The sequence below is a fragment of the Heptranchias perlo genome, chromosome 6, assembly GCF_035084215.1.
Source record: "Heptranchias perlo isolate sHepPer1 chromosome 6, sHepPer1.hap1, whole genome shotgun sequence".
Taxonomy (NCBI): domain Eukaryota; kingdom Metazoa; phylum Chordata; class Chondrichthyes; order Hexanchiformes; family Hexanchidae; genus Heptranchias; species Heptranchias perlo.
Genome location: NC_090330.1, coordinates 66,771,057 through 66,786,793, shown reverse-complemented (window position 1 = coordinate 66,786,793; position 15,737 = coordinate 66,771,057). Strand labels below are relative to the sequence as shown.

General features: G+C 65.4%; 1 protein-coding gene across 1 annotated transcript; it reads right to left on the bottom strand.

The window, feature by feature from the left end:
- Window positions 1-1,927: 1,927 nt before the first annotated feature.
- On the bottom strand, window positions 1,928-13,270 carry LOC137323197 (hornerin-like). Its single transcript, XM_067986706.1, has 2 exons — window positions 13,151-13,270; window positions 1,928-8,032 (listed from the first exon to the last, which is right to left on the bottom strand). The coding sequence occupies exons 1-2, from the start codon at window positions 13,268-13,270 to the stop codon at window positions 1,928-1,930; spliced, it is 6,225 nt and encodes a 2,074-aa protein (XP_067842807.1).
- Window positions 13,271-15,737: the final 2,467 nt, after the last annotated feature.

Genomic DNA, 15,737 nt, shown 5'->3' with positions numbered 1-15,737 from the left:
GCTGTCCAGGAGAGAGAAGGTGGTGTAACTGGTGCAATCTGCACCAGCTTTTTATTTCCAGATTTATTTTGAATTGAATTCAAATTGTCCAACTTTGTGAGATTTGAATGCACATTCTCTGGAATATTAGACCAGGCTTCTGGATTACCAGTCCAGTAACACAACCATCTTACTACCATAGACCTCTTGTGGTTTATTATGTTTTGAAGATCATCTAAGTTCCTTCGTGATAGTTGAGATTCCCTAGTGATAGATAACGGGGATGTGGTTGCATTTTCAATTACCTGGTAAAGCAGAGTCTGAATCTAAATTCCTTGTTTCCCTCTCTCGAGCAGAACACCAGGGAATTCAGATACAGACTCTGCACTGGAAAGCAAGGGAACTGAATGCAGCAACTAATTCATCAAGAATTTTGGATACAGACCACTACAGTTACAGTGACAGGATGTCCCCACTGTCACCAGGGTTATCAAATTAATCATTAACAAACTGGTGAGCAACTGTACTGATCTTAGGAGCTGCAATTAACCATTTTCTAGTGTACCTGAATCAACTATATTCAGGTGGGGAAATGAAAGGAAGCTGCAATGACTTTCAAGACAATTTTTCCATGTTTTTTTTATTGCTTCCTATGGGGAACTCTGACCTGGAACATTAACCTGTCTTTGCTCTTCACAGATGCTGATAGATCTGTTGTGTATTTTCAGCATTTTATGTATTGATTTCGGATTGCAGTATTTTTCTTTTAATTTGGAAATCTGGCATGTAGATAATCAGGGGCATAACCCTGTCCATGGTGCTACACTTCTTCAGTTTTCAAATGCCTCTTTTTCTCTCTCTCCGTTTCTTACTCCGCATCTCCTCTGTGTTTCTTTTTCTCCATGTTTCCTCTTCCTTTCTCTTCCTCCTTTCTCTGTTTTTTAAAATCCATTCCGTGTCGCTTTCCCCGCTTTCATTGGCCCAGAAATTTGGGCAGGTGGGGGAACGCTCGGTTAGGGTTGCCAATTCTGGTTGGAGGAATTCCTGGAGGTTTGATCATGTGACATTCTGACCACATGACATCTGACCATGTGGTGCCTGATCACATGACATTCAATCACGACATTTGATCACATGATATTGGATCACATGACTTCTACAAATGCTATTGCATTTACCTTATAAATGTTGGGTCCCCTGTCGGTGATTATTTTTGCTCGTGGTTTCAAGCCAGCATCTGTTGTGCAACAAGTCCCAAGAATCAGAAGGCCATTTTTGAACCGGCAAAGAGGAGAAACCGAGGAACTCCTCCATTTCAGATCCCCCCATTTAGGAGCCCCCGATTGCCATGACTTCCCGATTGCCGACTCTTCAGCCCCCTCCCGACTGTGCTCCACGAGGTCATGGCTCTGTGGGTGACACCACCAAACCAGAGGCTTCTCCAACAGCCTTGTTGAAAAACAGAAATTTAAATCGCTGAATCTCCTGTGCTGCTGGAGGCAGCGCTCGGGGGAGGAACCCCCGATTCTGGGAAACTAGCGTCGCAGCGGCCTTCAGGTAAGAGGGTCCGGAGTCGGGGCTGGGGGTCAGGTCGGGGATTGGGGGTCAGGGCCAGGTACGGCAGCGATTGGGGGGGGGGTGAAGAGCGGTGGCAGCTGGTTCCTTTAATGTGGGGTCAGGGGGAGACTATGCAAAGGGCTAACACCTCTTTCAGGCATGAGTAAACAACACATTTTTTGTCCTTACCCAATACGGCAGGTGACGTACTTCTGGCCGGCAATTTGCGCATACTTCCTGCCTGCGAAATTGGGGCCTAGTAATCTGAGTCGCGCCTGGAAAACATGCACTGTGTGGACCAATTTTGAGGCCATTGTCTCCTTGGGGGCGATTTTCAAGTAGCGACCAAAAACGAATGCAAAGTGATGAAACTGCTGAAGTGAGGCACGTGCTATTTTGAGGTGTTCCTGCCTTCAATTACAGGTGTCTCGTCCTCACATCTGCTCCCGCCCTCGGTTACTGGCGCCTCGTCCGCACGCCTGCTCCCGCCCTCGGTTACTGCCTCCTCGTCCCCACGCCTGCTCCCGCCCTCGGTTACTGCCTCCTCGTCCCCACGCCTGCTCCCGCCCTCGGTTACTGCCTCCTCGTCCCCACGCCTGCTCCCGCCCTCGGTTACTGCCTCCTCGTCCCCACGCCTGCTCCCGCCCTCGGTTACTGCCTCCTCGTCCCCACGCCTGCTCCCGCCCTCGGTTACTGCCTCCTCGTCCCCACGCCTGCTCCCGCCCTCGGTTACTGCCTCCTCGTCCCCACGCCTGCTCCCGCCCTCAGTTACTGGTGTCTCGTCCCCACGCCTGCTCCCGCCCTCGGTTACTGCCTCCTCGCCTCCACTCCTGCTCCCGCCCTCAGTCACTGGCGCCTCGCCTCCACTCCTGCTCCCGCCCTCAGTCACTGGCGCCTCGCCTCCACTCCTGCTCCCGCCCTCAGTCACTGGCGCCTCGCCTCCACTCCTGCTCCCGCCCTCAGTTCCTGGCGCCTCGCCTCCACTCCTGCTCCCGCCCTCAGTTCCTGGCGCCTCGTCCACTCGCCTGCTCCTGCCCTCAGTTCCTGGCGCCTCGTCCACTCGCCTGCTCCTGCCCTCAGTTACTGGCGTCTCGTCCACTCGCCTGCTCCCGCCCTCAGTTACTGGCGTCTCGTCCACTCGCCTGCTCCCGCCCTCAGTTACTGGCGCCTCGCCTCCACTCCTGCTCCCACCCTCAGTTACTGGCGCCTCGTCCACTCGCCTGCTCCCGCCCTCAGTTATTGGCGCCTCGTCCGGACGCCTGCTCCCGCCCTCAGTTATTGGCGCCTCGTCCGGACGCCTGCTCCCGCCCTCAGTTACTGGCGTCTCGTCCGCACGCCTGCTCCCGCCCTCAGTCACTGGCGCCTCGTCCCCACGCCTGCTCCCGCCCTCAGTCACTGGCGCCTCGCCTCCATTCCTGCTCCCGCCCTCATTTACTGGCGCCTCGCCTCCACTCCTGCTCCCGCCCTCAGTTACTGGCGCCTCGTCACCACGCCTGCTCCCGCCCTCATTTACTGGCGCCTCGTCACCACGCCTGCTCCCGCCCTCAGTTACTGGCACCTCGCCTCCATTCCTGCTCCCGCCCTCAGTTACTGGTGCCTCGTACGCACGCCTGCTCCCGCCCTCGGTTATTGGCGCCTCGTCCGCACGCCTGCTCCCGCCCTCGGTTACTGGTGCCTCGTCCGCACGCCTGCTCCCGCCCTCGGTTACTGCCTCCTCGTCTCCACGCCTGCTCCCGCCCTCGGTTACTGGTGCCTCGTCTCCATGCCTGCTCCCGCCCTCGGTTACTGGTGCCTCGTCTCCATGCCTGCTCCCGCCCTCGGTTACTGCCTCCTCGTCTCCACGCCTGCTCCCGCCCTCGGTTACTGGTGCCTCGTCCCCACGCCTGCTCCCGCCCTCGGTCACTGCCTCCTCGTCTCCACGCCTGCTCCCGCCCTCGGTCACTGCCTCCTCGTCCCCACGCCTGCTCCCGCCCTCGGTCACTGCCTCCTCGTCCCCACGCCTGCTCCCGCCCTCGGTCACTGCCTCCTCGTCCGCACGCCTGCTCCCGCCCTCAGTCACTGGCGCCTCGTCCCCACGCCTGCTCCCGCCCTCAGTCACTGGCGCCTCGCCTCCATTCCTGCTCCCGCCCTCATTTACTGGCGCCTCGTCCACTCGCCTGCTCCCGCCCTCAGTTATTGGCGCCTCGTCCGGACGCCTGCTCCCGCCCTCAGTTATTGGCGCCTCGTCCGGACGCCTGCTCCCGCCCTCAGTTACTGGCGTCTCGTCCGCACGCCTGCTCCCGCCCTCAGTCACTGGCGCCTCGTCCCCACGCCTGCTCCCGCCCTCAGTCACTGGCGCCTCGCCTCCATTCCTGCTCCCGCCCTCATTTACTGGCGCCTCGCCTCCACTCCTGCTCCCGCCCTCAGTTACTGGCGCCTCGTCACCACGCCTGCTCCCGCCCTCATTTACTGGCGCCTCGTCACCACGCCTGCTCCCGCCCTCAGTTACTGGCACCTCGCCTCCATTCCTGCTCCCGCCCTCAGTTACTGGTGCCTCGTACGCACGCCTGCTCCCGCCCTCGGTTATTGGCGCCTCGTCCGCACACCTGCTCCCGCCCTCGGTTACTGGTGCCTCGTCCGCACGCCTGCTCCCGCCCTCGGTTACTGCCTCCTCGTCTCCACGCCTGCTCCCGCCCTCGGTTACTGGTGCCTCGTCTCCATGCCTGCTCCCGCCCTCGGTTACTGGTGCCTCGTCTCCATGCCTGCTCCCGCCCTCGGTTACTGCCTCCTCGTCTCCACGCCTGCTCCCGCCCTCGGTTACTGGTGCCTCGTCCCCACGCCTGCTCCCGCCCTCGGTCACTGCCTCCTCGTCTCCACGCCTGCTCCCGCCCTCGGTTACTGGTGCCTCGTCCCCACGCCTGCTCCCGCCCTCGGTCACTGCCTCCTCGTCCCCACGCCTGCTCCCGCCCTCGGTCACTGCCTCCTCGTCCGCACGCCTGCTCCCGCCCTCAGTCACTGGCGCCTCGTCCCCACGCCTGCTCCCGCCCTCAGTCACTGGCGCCTCGCCTCCATTCCTGCTCCCGCCCTCATTTACTGGCGCCTCGCCTCCACTCCTGCTCCCGCCCTCAGTTACTGGTGCCTCGTCACCACGCCTGCTCCCGCCCTCATTTACTGGCGCCTCGTCACCACGCCTGCTCCCGCCCTCAGTTACTGGCACCTTGCCTCCATTCCTGCTCCCGCCCTCAGTTACTGGTGCCTCGTCCGCACGCCTGCTCCCGCCCTCGGTTATTGGCGCCTCGTCTCCACGCCTGCTCCCGCCCTCGGTTACTGCCTCCTCGTCTCCACGCCTGCTCCCGCCCTCGGTCACTGGTGCCTCATCCCCACGCCTGCTCCCGCCCTCGGTTACTGGTGCCTCGTCTCCACGCCTGCTCCCGCCCTCGGTTACTGCCTCCTCGTCTCCACGCCTGCTCCCGCCCTCGGTTACTGGTGCCTCGTCCCCACGCCTGCTCCCGCCCTCGGTTACTGCCTCCTCGTCTCCACGCCTGCTCCCGCCCTCGGTCACTGGCGCCTCGCCTCCACTCCTGCTCCCGCCCTCAGTCACTGGCGCCTCGCCTCCACTCCTGCTCCCGCCCTCAGTCACTGGCGCCTCGCCTCCACTCCTGCTCCCACCCTCAGTTACTGGCGCCTCGCCTCCACTCCTGCTCCCGCCCTCAGTTACTGGCGCCTCGTCCACTCGCCTGCTCCCGCCCTCAGTTACTGGCGTCTCGTCCGCACGCCTGCTCTCGCCCTCAGTTACTGGCGCCTCGCCTCCACTCCTGCTCCCACCCTCAGTTACTGGCGCCTCGCCTCCATTCCTGCTCCCGCCCTCATTTACTGGCGCCTCGCCTCCACTCCTGCTCCCGCCCTCAGTTACTGGTGCCTCGTCACCACGCCTGCTCCCGCCCTCATTTACTGGCGCCTCGTCACCACGCCTGCTCCCGCCCTCAGTTACTGGCACCTTGCCTCCATTCCTGCTCCCGCCCTCAGTTACTGGTGCCTCGTCCGCACGCCTGCTCCCGCCCTCGGTTATTGGCGCCTCGTCCGCACGCCTGCTCCCGCCCTCGGTTACTGGTGCCTCGTCCGCACGCCTGCTCCCGCCCTCGGTTACTGCCTCCTCGTCTCCACGCCTGCTCCCGCCCTCGGTTACTGGTGCCTCGTCCCCACGCCTGCTCCCGCCCTCGGTCACTGCCTCCTCGTCTCCACGCCTGCTCCCGCCCTCGGTTACTGGTGCCTCGTCCCCACGCCTGCTCCCGCCCTCGGTCACTGCCTCCTCGTCCCCACGCCTGCTCCCGCCCTCGGTCACTGCCTCCTCGTCCGCACGCCTGCTCCCGCCCTCAGTCACTGGCGCCTCGTCCCCACGCCTGCTCCCGCCCTCAGTCACTGGCGCCTCGCCTCCATTCCTGCTCCCGCCCTCATTTACTGGCGCCTCGCCTCCACTCCTGCTCCCGCCCTCAGTTACTGGTGCCTCGTCACCACGCCTGCTCCCGCCCTCATTTACTGGCGCCTCGTCACCACGCCTGCTCCCGCCCTCAGTTACTGGCACCTTGCCTCCATTCCTGCTCCCGCCCTCAGTTACTGGTGCCTCGTCCGCACGCCTGCTCCCGCCCTCGGTTATTGGCGCCTCGTCCGCACGCCTGCTCCCGCCCTCGGTTACTGCCTCCTCGTCTCCACGCCTGCTCCCGCCCTCGGTCACTGGTGCCTCGTCCCCACGCCTGCTCCCGCCCTCGGTTACTGGTGCCTCGTCTCCACGCCTGCTCCCGCCCTCGGTTACTGCCTCCTCGTCTCCACGCCTGCTCCCGCCCTCGGTTACTGGTGCCTCGTCCCCACGCCTGCTCCCGCCCTCGGTTACTGCCTCCTCGTCTCCACGCCTGCTCCCGCCCTCGGTCACTGGCGCCTCGTCCCCACGCCTGCTCCCGCCCTCGGTCACTGGCGCCTCGCCTCCACTCCTGCTCCCGCCCTCAGTCACTGGCGCCTCGCCTCCACTCCTGCTCCCGCCCTCAGTTACTGGCGCCTCGCCTCCACTCCTGCTCCCACCCTCAGTTACTGGCGCCTCGCCTCCACTCCTGCTCCCGCCCTCAGTTACTGGCGCCTCGTCCACTCGCCTGCTCCCGCCCTCAGTTACTGGCGTCTCGTCCGCACGCCTGCTCTCGCCCTCAGTTACTGGCGCCTCGCCTCCACTCCTGCTCCCACCCTCAGTTACTGGCGCCTCGCCTCCATTCCTGCTCCCGCCCTCATTTACTGGCGCCTCGCCTCCACTCCTGCTCCCGCCCTCAGTTACTGGTGCCTCGTCACCACGCCTGCTCCCGCCCTCATTTACTGGCGCCTCGTCACCACGCCTGCTCCCGCCCTCAGTTACTGGCACCTTGCCTCCATTCCTGCTCCCGCCCTCAGTTACTGGTGCCTCGTCCGCACGCCTGCTCCCGCCCTCGGTTATTGGCGCCTCGTCCGCACGCCTGCTCCCGCCCTCGGTTACTGGTGCCTCGTCCGCACGCCTGCTCCCGCCCTCGGTTACTGCCTCCTCGTCTCCACGCCTGCTCCCGCCCTCGGTCACTGGTGCCTCGTCCCCACGCCTGCTCCCGCCCTCGGTTACTGGTGCCTCGTCTCCACGCCTGCTCCCGCCCTCGGTTACTGCCTCCTCGTCTCCACGCCTGCTCCCGCCCTCGGTTACTGGTGCCTCGTCCCCACGCCTGCTCCCGCCCTCGGTTACTGCCTCCTCGTCTCCACGCCTGCTCCCGCCCTCGGTCACTGGCGCCTCGTCCCCACGCCTGCTCCCGCCCTCGGTCACTGGCGCCTCGCCTCCACTCCTGCTCCCGCCCTCAGTCACTGGCGCCTCGCCTCCACTCCTGCTCCCGCCCTCAGTTACTGGCGCCTCGCCTCCACTCCTGCTCCCACCCTCAGTTACTGGCGCCTCGCCTCCACTCCTGCTCCCGCCCTCAGTTACTGGCGCCTCGTCCACTCGCCTGCTCCCGCCCTCAGTTACTGGCGTCTCGTCCGCACGCCTGCTCTCGCCCTCAGTTACTGGCGCCTCGCCTCCACTCCTGCTCCCACCCTCAGTTACTGGCGCCTCGCCTCCAATCCTGCTCCCGCCCTCAGTTCCTGGCGCCTCGTCCACTCGCCTGCTCCCGCCCTCAGTCACTGGCGCCTCGTCCCCACGCCTGCTCCCGCCCTCAGTCACTGGCGCCTCGCCTCCACTCCTGCTCCCGCCCTCAGTTACTGGCGCCTCGTCCCCACGCCTGCTCCCGCTCTCAGTTACTGGCGCCTCGTCCCCACGCCTGCTCCCGCCTTCATTTACTGGCGCCTCGTCCCCACGCCTGCTCCCGCCCTCAGTTACAGGTGCCTCGTACGCACGCCTGCTCCCGCCCTCAGGTCCTGGCACCTCGCTCCCATGCCTGCTCCAGCCCTCGGTTACTGGCGCCTCGTCCGCACGCCTGCTCCCGCCCTCGGTTACTGGCGCCTCGTCCGCACGCCTGCTCCCGCCCTCGGTTACTGGCGCCTCGTCCGCACGCCTGCTCCCGCCCTCGGTTACTGGCGCCTCGTCCGCACGCCTGCTCCCGCCCTCGGTTACTGGCGCCTCGTCCGCACGCCTGCTCCCGCCCTCGGTTACTGGCGCCTCGTCCGCACGCCTGCTCCCGCCCTCGGTTACTGGCGCCTCGTCCGCACGCCTGCTCCCGCCCTCGGTTACTGGCGCCTCGTCCGCACGCCTGCTCCCGCCCTCGGTTACTGGCGCCTCGTCCGCACGCCTGCTCCCGCCCTCGGTTACTGGCGCCTCGTCCGCACGCCTGCTCCCGCCCTCGGTTACTGGCGCCTCGTCCGCACGCCTGCTCCCGCCCTCGGTTACTGGCGCCTCGTCCGCACGCCTGCTCCCGCCCTCGGTTACTGGCGCCTCGTCCGCACGCCTGCTCCCGCCCTCGGTTACTGGCGCCTCGTCCGCACGCCTGCTCCCGCCCTCGGTTACTGGCGCCTCGTCCGCACGCCTGCTCCCGCCCTCGGTTACTGGCGCCTCGTCCGCACGCCTGCTCCCGCCCTCGGTTACTGGCGCCTCGTCCGCACGCCTGCTCCCGCCCTCGGTTACTGGCGCCTCGTCCGCACGCCTGCTCCCGCCCTCGGTTACTGGCGCCTCGTCCGCACGCCTGCTCCCGCCCTCGGTTACTGGCGCCTCGTCCGCACGCCTGCTCCCGCCCTCGGTTACTGGCGCCTCGTCCGCACGCCTGCTCCCGCCCTCGGTTACTGGCGCCTCGTCCGCACGCCTGCTCCCGCCCTCGGTTACTGGCGCCTCGTCCGCACGCCTGCTCCCGCCCTCGGTTACTGGCGCCTCGTCCGCACGCCTGCTCCCGCCCTCGGTTACTGGCGCCTCGTCCGCACGCCTGCTCCCGCCCTCGGTTACTGGCGCCTCGTCCGCACGCCTGCTCCCGCCCTCGGTTACTGGCGCCTCGTCCGCACGCCTGCTCCCGCCCTCGGTTACTGGCGCCTCGTCCGCACGCCTGCTCCCGCCCTCGGTTACTGGCGCCTCGTCCGCACGCCTGCTCCCGCCCTCGGTTACTGGCGCCTCGTCCGCACGCCTGCTCCCGCCCTCGGTTACTGGCGCCTCGTCCGCACGCCTGCTCCCGCCCTCGGTTACTGGCGCCTCGTCCGCACGCCTGCTCCCGCCCTCGGTTACTGGCGCCTCGTCCGCACGCCTGCTCCCGCCCTCGGTTACTGGCGCCTCGTCCGCACGCCTGCTCCCGCCCTCGGTTACTGGCGCCTCGTCCGCACGCCTGCTCCCGCCCTCGGTTACCGGCGCCTCGTCCGCACGCCTGCTCCCGCCCTCGGTTACCGGCGCCTCGTCCGCACGCCTGCTCCCGCCCTCGGTTACCGGCGCCTCGTCCGCACGCCTGCTCCCGCCCTCGGTTACCGGCGCCTCGTCCGCACGCCTGCTCCCGCCCTCGGTTACCGGCGCCTCGTCCGCACGCCTGCTCCCGCCCTCGGTTACCGGCGCCTCGTCCGCACGCCTGCTCCCGCCCTCGGTTACCGGCGCGTCGCCCCTACGCCTGCTCCCGCCCTCGGTTACCGGCGCGTCGCCCCTACGCCTGCTCCCGCCCTCGGTTACCGGCGCCTCGTCCGCACGCCTGCTCCCGCCCTCGGTTACCGGCGCCTCGTCCGCACGCCTGCTCCCGCCCTCGGTTACCGGCGCCTCGTCCGCACGCCTGCTCCCGCCCTCGGTTACCGGCGCCTCGTCCGCACGCCTGCTCCCGCCCTCGGTTACCGGCGCCTCGTCCGCACGCCTGCTCCCGCCCTCGGTTACCGGCGCCTCGTCCGCACGCCTGCTCCCGCCCTCGGTTACCGGCGCCTCGTCCGCACGCCTGCTCCCGCCCTCGGTTACCGGCGCCTCGTCCGCACGCCTGCTCCCGCCCTCGGTTACCGGCGCCTCGTCCGCACGCCTGCTCCCGCCCTCGGTTACCGGCGCCTCGTCCGCACGCCTGCTCCCGCCCTCGGTTACCGGCGCCTCGTCCGCACGCCTGCTCCCGCCCTCGGTTACCGGCGCCTCGTCCGCACGCCTGCTCCCGCCCTCGGTTACCGGCGCCTCGTCCGCACGCCTGCTCCCGCCCTCGGTTACCGGCGCCTCGTCCGCACGCCTGCTCCCGCCCTCGGTTACCGGCGCCTCGTCCGCACGCCTGCTCCCGCCCTCGGTTACCGGCGCCTCGTCCGCACGCCTGCTCCCGCCCTCGGTTACCGGCGCCTCGTCCGCACGCCTGCTCCCGCCCTCGGTTACCGGCGCCTCGTCCGCACGCCTGCTCCCGCCCTCGGTTACCGGCGCCTCGTCCGCACGCCTGCTCCCGCCCTCGGTGACCGGCGCCTCGTCCGCACGCCTGCTCCCGCCCTCGGTGACCGGCGCCTCGTCCGCACGCCTGCTCCCGCCCTCGGTTACCGGCGCCTCGTCCGCACGCCTGCTCCCGCCCTCGGTTACCGGCGCCTCGTCCGCACGCCTGCTCCCGCCCTCGGTTACCGGCGCCTCGTCCGCACGCCTGCTCCCGCCCTCGGTTACCGGCGCCTCGTCCGCACGCCTGCTCCCGCCCTCGGTTACCGGCGCCTCGTCCGCACGCCTGCTCCCGCCCTCGGTTACCGGCGCCTCGTCCGCACGCCTGCTCCCGCCCTCGGTTACCGGCGCCTCGTCCGCACGCCTGCTCCCGCCCTCGGTTACCGGCGCCTCGTCCGCACGCCTGCTCCCGCCCTCGGTTACCGGCGCCTCGTCCGCACGCCTGCTCCCGCCCTCGGTTACCGGCGCCTCGTCCGCACGCCTGCTCCCGCCCTCGGTTACCGGCGCCTCGTCCGCACGCCTGCTCCCGCCCTCGGTTACCGGCGCCTCGTCCGCACGCCTGCTCCCGCCCTCGGTTACCGGCGCCTCGTCCGCACGCCTGCTCCCGCCCTCGGTTACCGGCGCCTCGTCCGCACGCCTGCTCCCGCCCTCGGTTACCGGCGCCTCGTCCGCACGCCTGCTCCCGCCCTCGGTTACCGGCGCCTCGTCCGCACGCCTGCTCCCGCCCTCGGTTACCGGCGCCTCGTCCGCACGCCTGCTCCCGCCCTCGGTTACCGGCGCCTCGTCCGCACGCCTGCTCCCGCCCTCGGTTACCGGCGCCTCGTCCGCACGCCTGCTCCCGCCCTCGGTTACCGGCGCCTCGTCCGCACGCCTGCTCCCGCCCTCGGTTACCGGCGCCTCGTCCGCACGCCTGCTCCCGCCCTCGGTTACCGGCGCCTCGTCCGCACGCCTGCTCCCGCCCTCGGTTACCGGCGCCTCGTCCGCACGCCTGCTCCCGCCCTCGGTTACCGGCGCCTCGTCCGCACGCCTGCTCCCGCCCTCGGTTACCGGCGCCTCGTCCGCACGCCTGCTCCCGCCCTCGGTTACCGGCGCCTCGTCCGCACGCCTGCTCCCGCCCTCGGTTACCGGCGCCTCGTCCGCACGCCTGCTCCCGCCCTCGGTTACCGGCGCCTCGTCCGCACGCCTGCTCCCGCCCTCGGTTACCGGCGCCTCGTCCGCACGCCTGCTCCCGCCCTCGGTTACCGGCGCCTCGTCCGCACGCCTGCTCCCGCCCTCGGTTACCGGCGCCTCGTCCGCACGCCTGCTCCCGCCCTCGGTTACCGGCGCCTCGTCCGCACGCCTGCTCCCGCCCTCGGTTACCGGCGCCTCGTCCGCACGCCTGCTCCCGCCCTCGGTTACCGGCGCCTCGTCCGCACGCCTGCTCCCGCCCTCGGTTACCGGCGCCTCGTCCGCACGCCTGCTCCCGCCCTCGGTTACCGGCGCCTCGTCCGCACGCCTGCTCCCGCCCTCGGTTACCGGCGCCTCGTCCGCACGCCTGCTCCCGCCCTCGGTTACCGGCGCCTCGTCCGCACGCCTGCTCCCGCCCTCGGTTACCGGCGCCTCGTCCGCACGCCTGCTCCCGCCCTCGGTTACCGGCGCCTCGTCCGCACGCCTGCTCCCGCCCTCGGTTACCGGCGCCTCGTCCGCACGCCTGCTCCCGCCCTCGGTTACCGGCGCCTCGTCCGCACGCCTGCTCCCGCCCTCGGTTACCGGCGCCTCGTCCGCACGCCTGCTCCCGCCCTCGGTTACCGGCGCCTCGTCCGCACGCCTGCTCCCGCCCTCGGTTACCGGCGCCTCGTCCGCACGCCTGCTCCCGCCCTCGGTTACCGGCGCCTCGTCCGCACGCCTGCTCCCGCCCTCGGTTACCGGCGCCTCGTCCGCACGCCTGCTCCCGCCCTCGGTTACCGGCGCCTCGTCCGCACGCCTGCTCCCGCCCTCGGTTACCGGCGCCTCGTCCGCACGCCTGCTCCCGCCCTCGGTTACCGGCGCCTCGTCCGCACGCCTGCTCCCGCCCTCGGTTACCGGCGCCTCGTCCGCACGCCTGCTCCCGCCCTCGGTTACCGGCGCCTCGTCCGCACGCCTGCTCCCGCCCTCGGTTACCGGCGCCTCGTCCGCACGCCTGCTCCCGCCCTCGGTTACCGGCGCCTCGTCCGCACGCCTGCTCCCGCCCTCGGTTACCGGCGCCTCGTCCGCACGCCTGCTCCCGCCCTCGGTTACCGGCGCCTCGTCCGCACGCCTGCTCCCGCCCTCGGTTACCGGCGCCTCGTCCGCACGCCTGCTCCCGCCCTCGGTTACCGGCGCCTCGTCCGCACGCCTGCTCCCGCCCTCGGTTACCGGCGCCTCGTCCGCACGCCTGCTCCCGCCCTCGGTTACCGGCGCCTCGTCCGCACGCCTGCTCCCGCCCTCGGTTACCGGCGCCTCGTCCGCACGCCTGCTCCCGCCCTCGGTTACCGGCGCCTCGTCCGCACGCCTGCTCCCGCCCTCGGTTACCGGCGCCTCGTCCGCACGCCTGCTCCCGCCCTCGGTTACCGGCGCCTCGTCCGCACGCCTGCTCCCGCCCTCGGTTACCGGCGCCTCGTCCGCACGCCTGCTCCCGCCCTCGGTTACCGGCGCCTCGTCCGCACGCCTGCTCCCGCCCTCGGTTACCGGCGCCTCGTCCGCACGCCTGCTCCCGCCCTCGGTTACCGGCGCCTCGTCCGCACGCCTGCTCCCGCCCTCGGTTACCGGCGCCTCGTCCCCACGCCTGCTCCCGCCCTCGGTTACCGGCGCCTCGTCCCCACGCCTGCTCCCGCCCTCAGTTACCGGCGCCTCGTCCCCACGCCTGCTCCCGCCTTCATTTACCGGCGCCTCGTCCCCACGCCTGCTGCTACTTTCTCTCACCATTTGAGTTATGCTAAGCTGCCACGGATATCTACACACCCCTTTGACAGGCCTCACACAAACATCCTTCCACTCTTCTTGCCGCATAACAGGAGGGAGATCTCATGGTACAGGGTTGAGCCACCACCTATACAGGAGCTTACGCCAATGAAGGAGGCGTCCATCGATGCAGAAGGCAGAGGGAGAGTACGCAGTGCAGAAGCTGGCGAGACTGGACAAAGCAACCCAAAGGTTGCTTGGCTATCTACCTCTCCTTTTCTCTTGGTACTAAATTCTCTCCCTTGCACACACTACATCACAACCTGGTGGCCCATAAAGTGGCCACTCATCTGTTGCTGCTTTTCACTGCCATTAAGTACTGACTCTTGTCTATCTCTCCTCTATCCAGTCCCTTCGCAAGTCCTGGGAGCATCTGCAGTCGAGGGAGAAGAGGGCAGCCCTACTTAAGAAGCACCATCATTCATTCTGATTCTTGCAAACACCAACTCAGAAACTGGAATTCCACCTTTTCCACAGAGTAAAAGGGTAGTCAAAGGAAGGGTGGGACCACTTAAGGACAAAAAAGGAGATCTCCTTGTGGAGGTTGAGGACATGGCTGAGGCATTAAATTAATCTTTTGCATCCGTCTTCGCTAGAGAAGAGGATGCTGCCATTGTAGCAGTAAAGGAGGAAGTAGTACCGATAGTGGATAGGATAAAAATAGATAAAGAGGAGGTACTTGAATTGACAGTACTCAAAGTAGAAAAGCCACCTGGTCCAGATGGGATGCATCCTCGGTTACTGACAATTTTAGAGACAATAATCCGCGACAAAATTAATTGGCACTTTGAAAAGTATGGGCTAATAAATGAAAATCAACATGGATTTGTTAAAGGAAAATCATGTTTGACTAACTTGATTGAATTCTTTGATGAGGTAACGGAGATGGTTGATGAGGGTAGTGCAGTTGATGTTGTGTATATGGACTTTCAAAATATATATTAATGACTTGGACTTGGGTATACAGGGTATAATTACAAAGTTTGCAGATGACATGAAACTCAGAAATGTAGTAACAATGTGGAGGATAGTAACAGACTTCAGGGGGTCATAAGCAGACTGGTGAAATGGGCGGACACATGGCAGATAAAATTTAATGCAGAGAAGTGTGAAGTGATGCATTTTGGTAGGAAGAATAAGGAGAGGCAATTTTAAAGGGGGTGCAGGAACAGAGAGACCTGGGGGTGCACATACACAAATCTTTGAAGGTGGCATGACAAGTTGAGAAGGTTGTTAAAAAATTATATGGAATCTTGGCTTTATTAATAGAGTCTTAGGGCTCGATTTTAAAAATAGAAAATGGATGGGTTAGAGACTGGGGGTCATTGAAAATTGCCACCATTTCAGACCCGCCTCCAACCCGCCCATTTCTGGTTTTCAGGTGGGCGGGAGGGTGGCCAACCTGCTCCCAGGAGGCGGGTCGGGCCTTATTACCTTTTAAGGAGGCTTCAGGCCTCCATTTTTCACTAATTCCTGATTTCAACACCGGGGAACCGGGATTCCTGGGCCTTCTGTTTTACAGCTCGTGAAAGGAGGCAAGAAGGCCTGAGACTAACATGTAAGTGCCTAGAAAGGCACAGCTTGTGGGTCCAGAGGAGCAGGAGTGCTTCCCCCAGTCCCGATAAGCCTATCTGCACCGCCCCGCACCCCCCCTCCTCCGACCCCAAATCTCCGACCCCAATCTTCCGACCCCGACCCTCCAACTCTGACCCCGATCCTCCCCCTCGACGATCACGTACCCCCCCACCCCGCCGATGACCCCCGATCCCATCCCCCATGACTCGCGACCCGGTGCCCACCTATGTCCACCCGAGCCCCTTGCCCACCCGTGCCCCCCCCCACCCCATCCATACAAACAAAGACTTACCTGCAGACTCACCTGAAGATGTCCTCTCCCTGATGGTCTCGCGTCCAACTGATTCGTCAAAATCGTAAGGACGTTTGGGAAACCCGTACTAATGGGTTTCCCAATCTCAAATTGACCCCCCCCCCCCCGCCCTCTTCCTGCCTCTGTTTTAAAATTGAGCCCCGAGAGTACAATAGCAAGGAAGTTATGCTAAACATTTATAAAAGACTGGTTAGCCTCAGCCGGAGTATTGTGTTCAATTCTGGGCACCACACTTTGGGCCTTAGAGAGTGTGCAGAAGAGATTTATTAGAATGGTACCAGGGATGAAGGACTTCAGTTATGTGGAGAGACTGGAGAAGCTGGGGGTGTTCTCCTTAGAACAGAGAAGGTTAAGTGGAGATTTGAGAGAGGTGTTCAAAATCATGAACGGTTTTGACAGAGTGAATACGGAGAAATTGTTTCCAGTGGTAGAAGGGTCGGTAACCAGAGGACACAGATTTAAGGCTATCAGCAAAAGAGCCAGAGGCAACATGAGGAAACATTCTTCTAGGCAGCGAGTTGTTATGATCTGGAATGTGCTGCC

What these genes read in the sequence shown, in the direction of transcription:
- LOC137323197 (XM_067986706.1), bottom strand. Translation starts at nt 13,270, where the DNA reads ATGGTGAGAGAAAGTAGCAGCAGGCGTGGGGACGAGGCGCCGGTAAAT. An exon ending in GGCGTGGGGACGAGGCGCCG is followed by an intron (nt 8,033 to 13,150) that starts GTAACCGAGGGC and finishes CCAGTAACCGAG; the next exon opens with GGCGGGAGCAGGCGTGCGGA.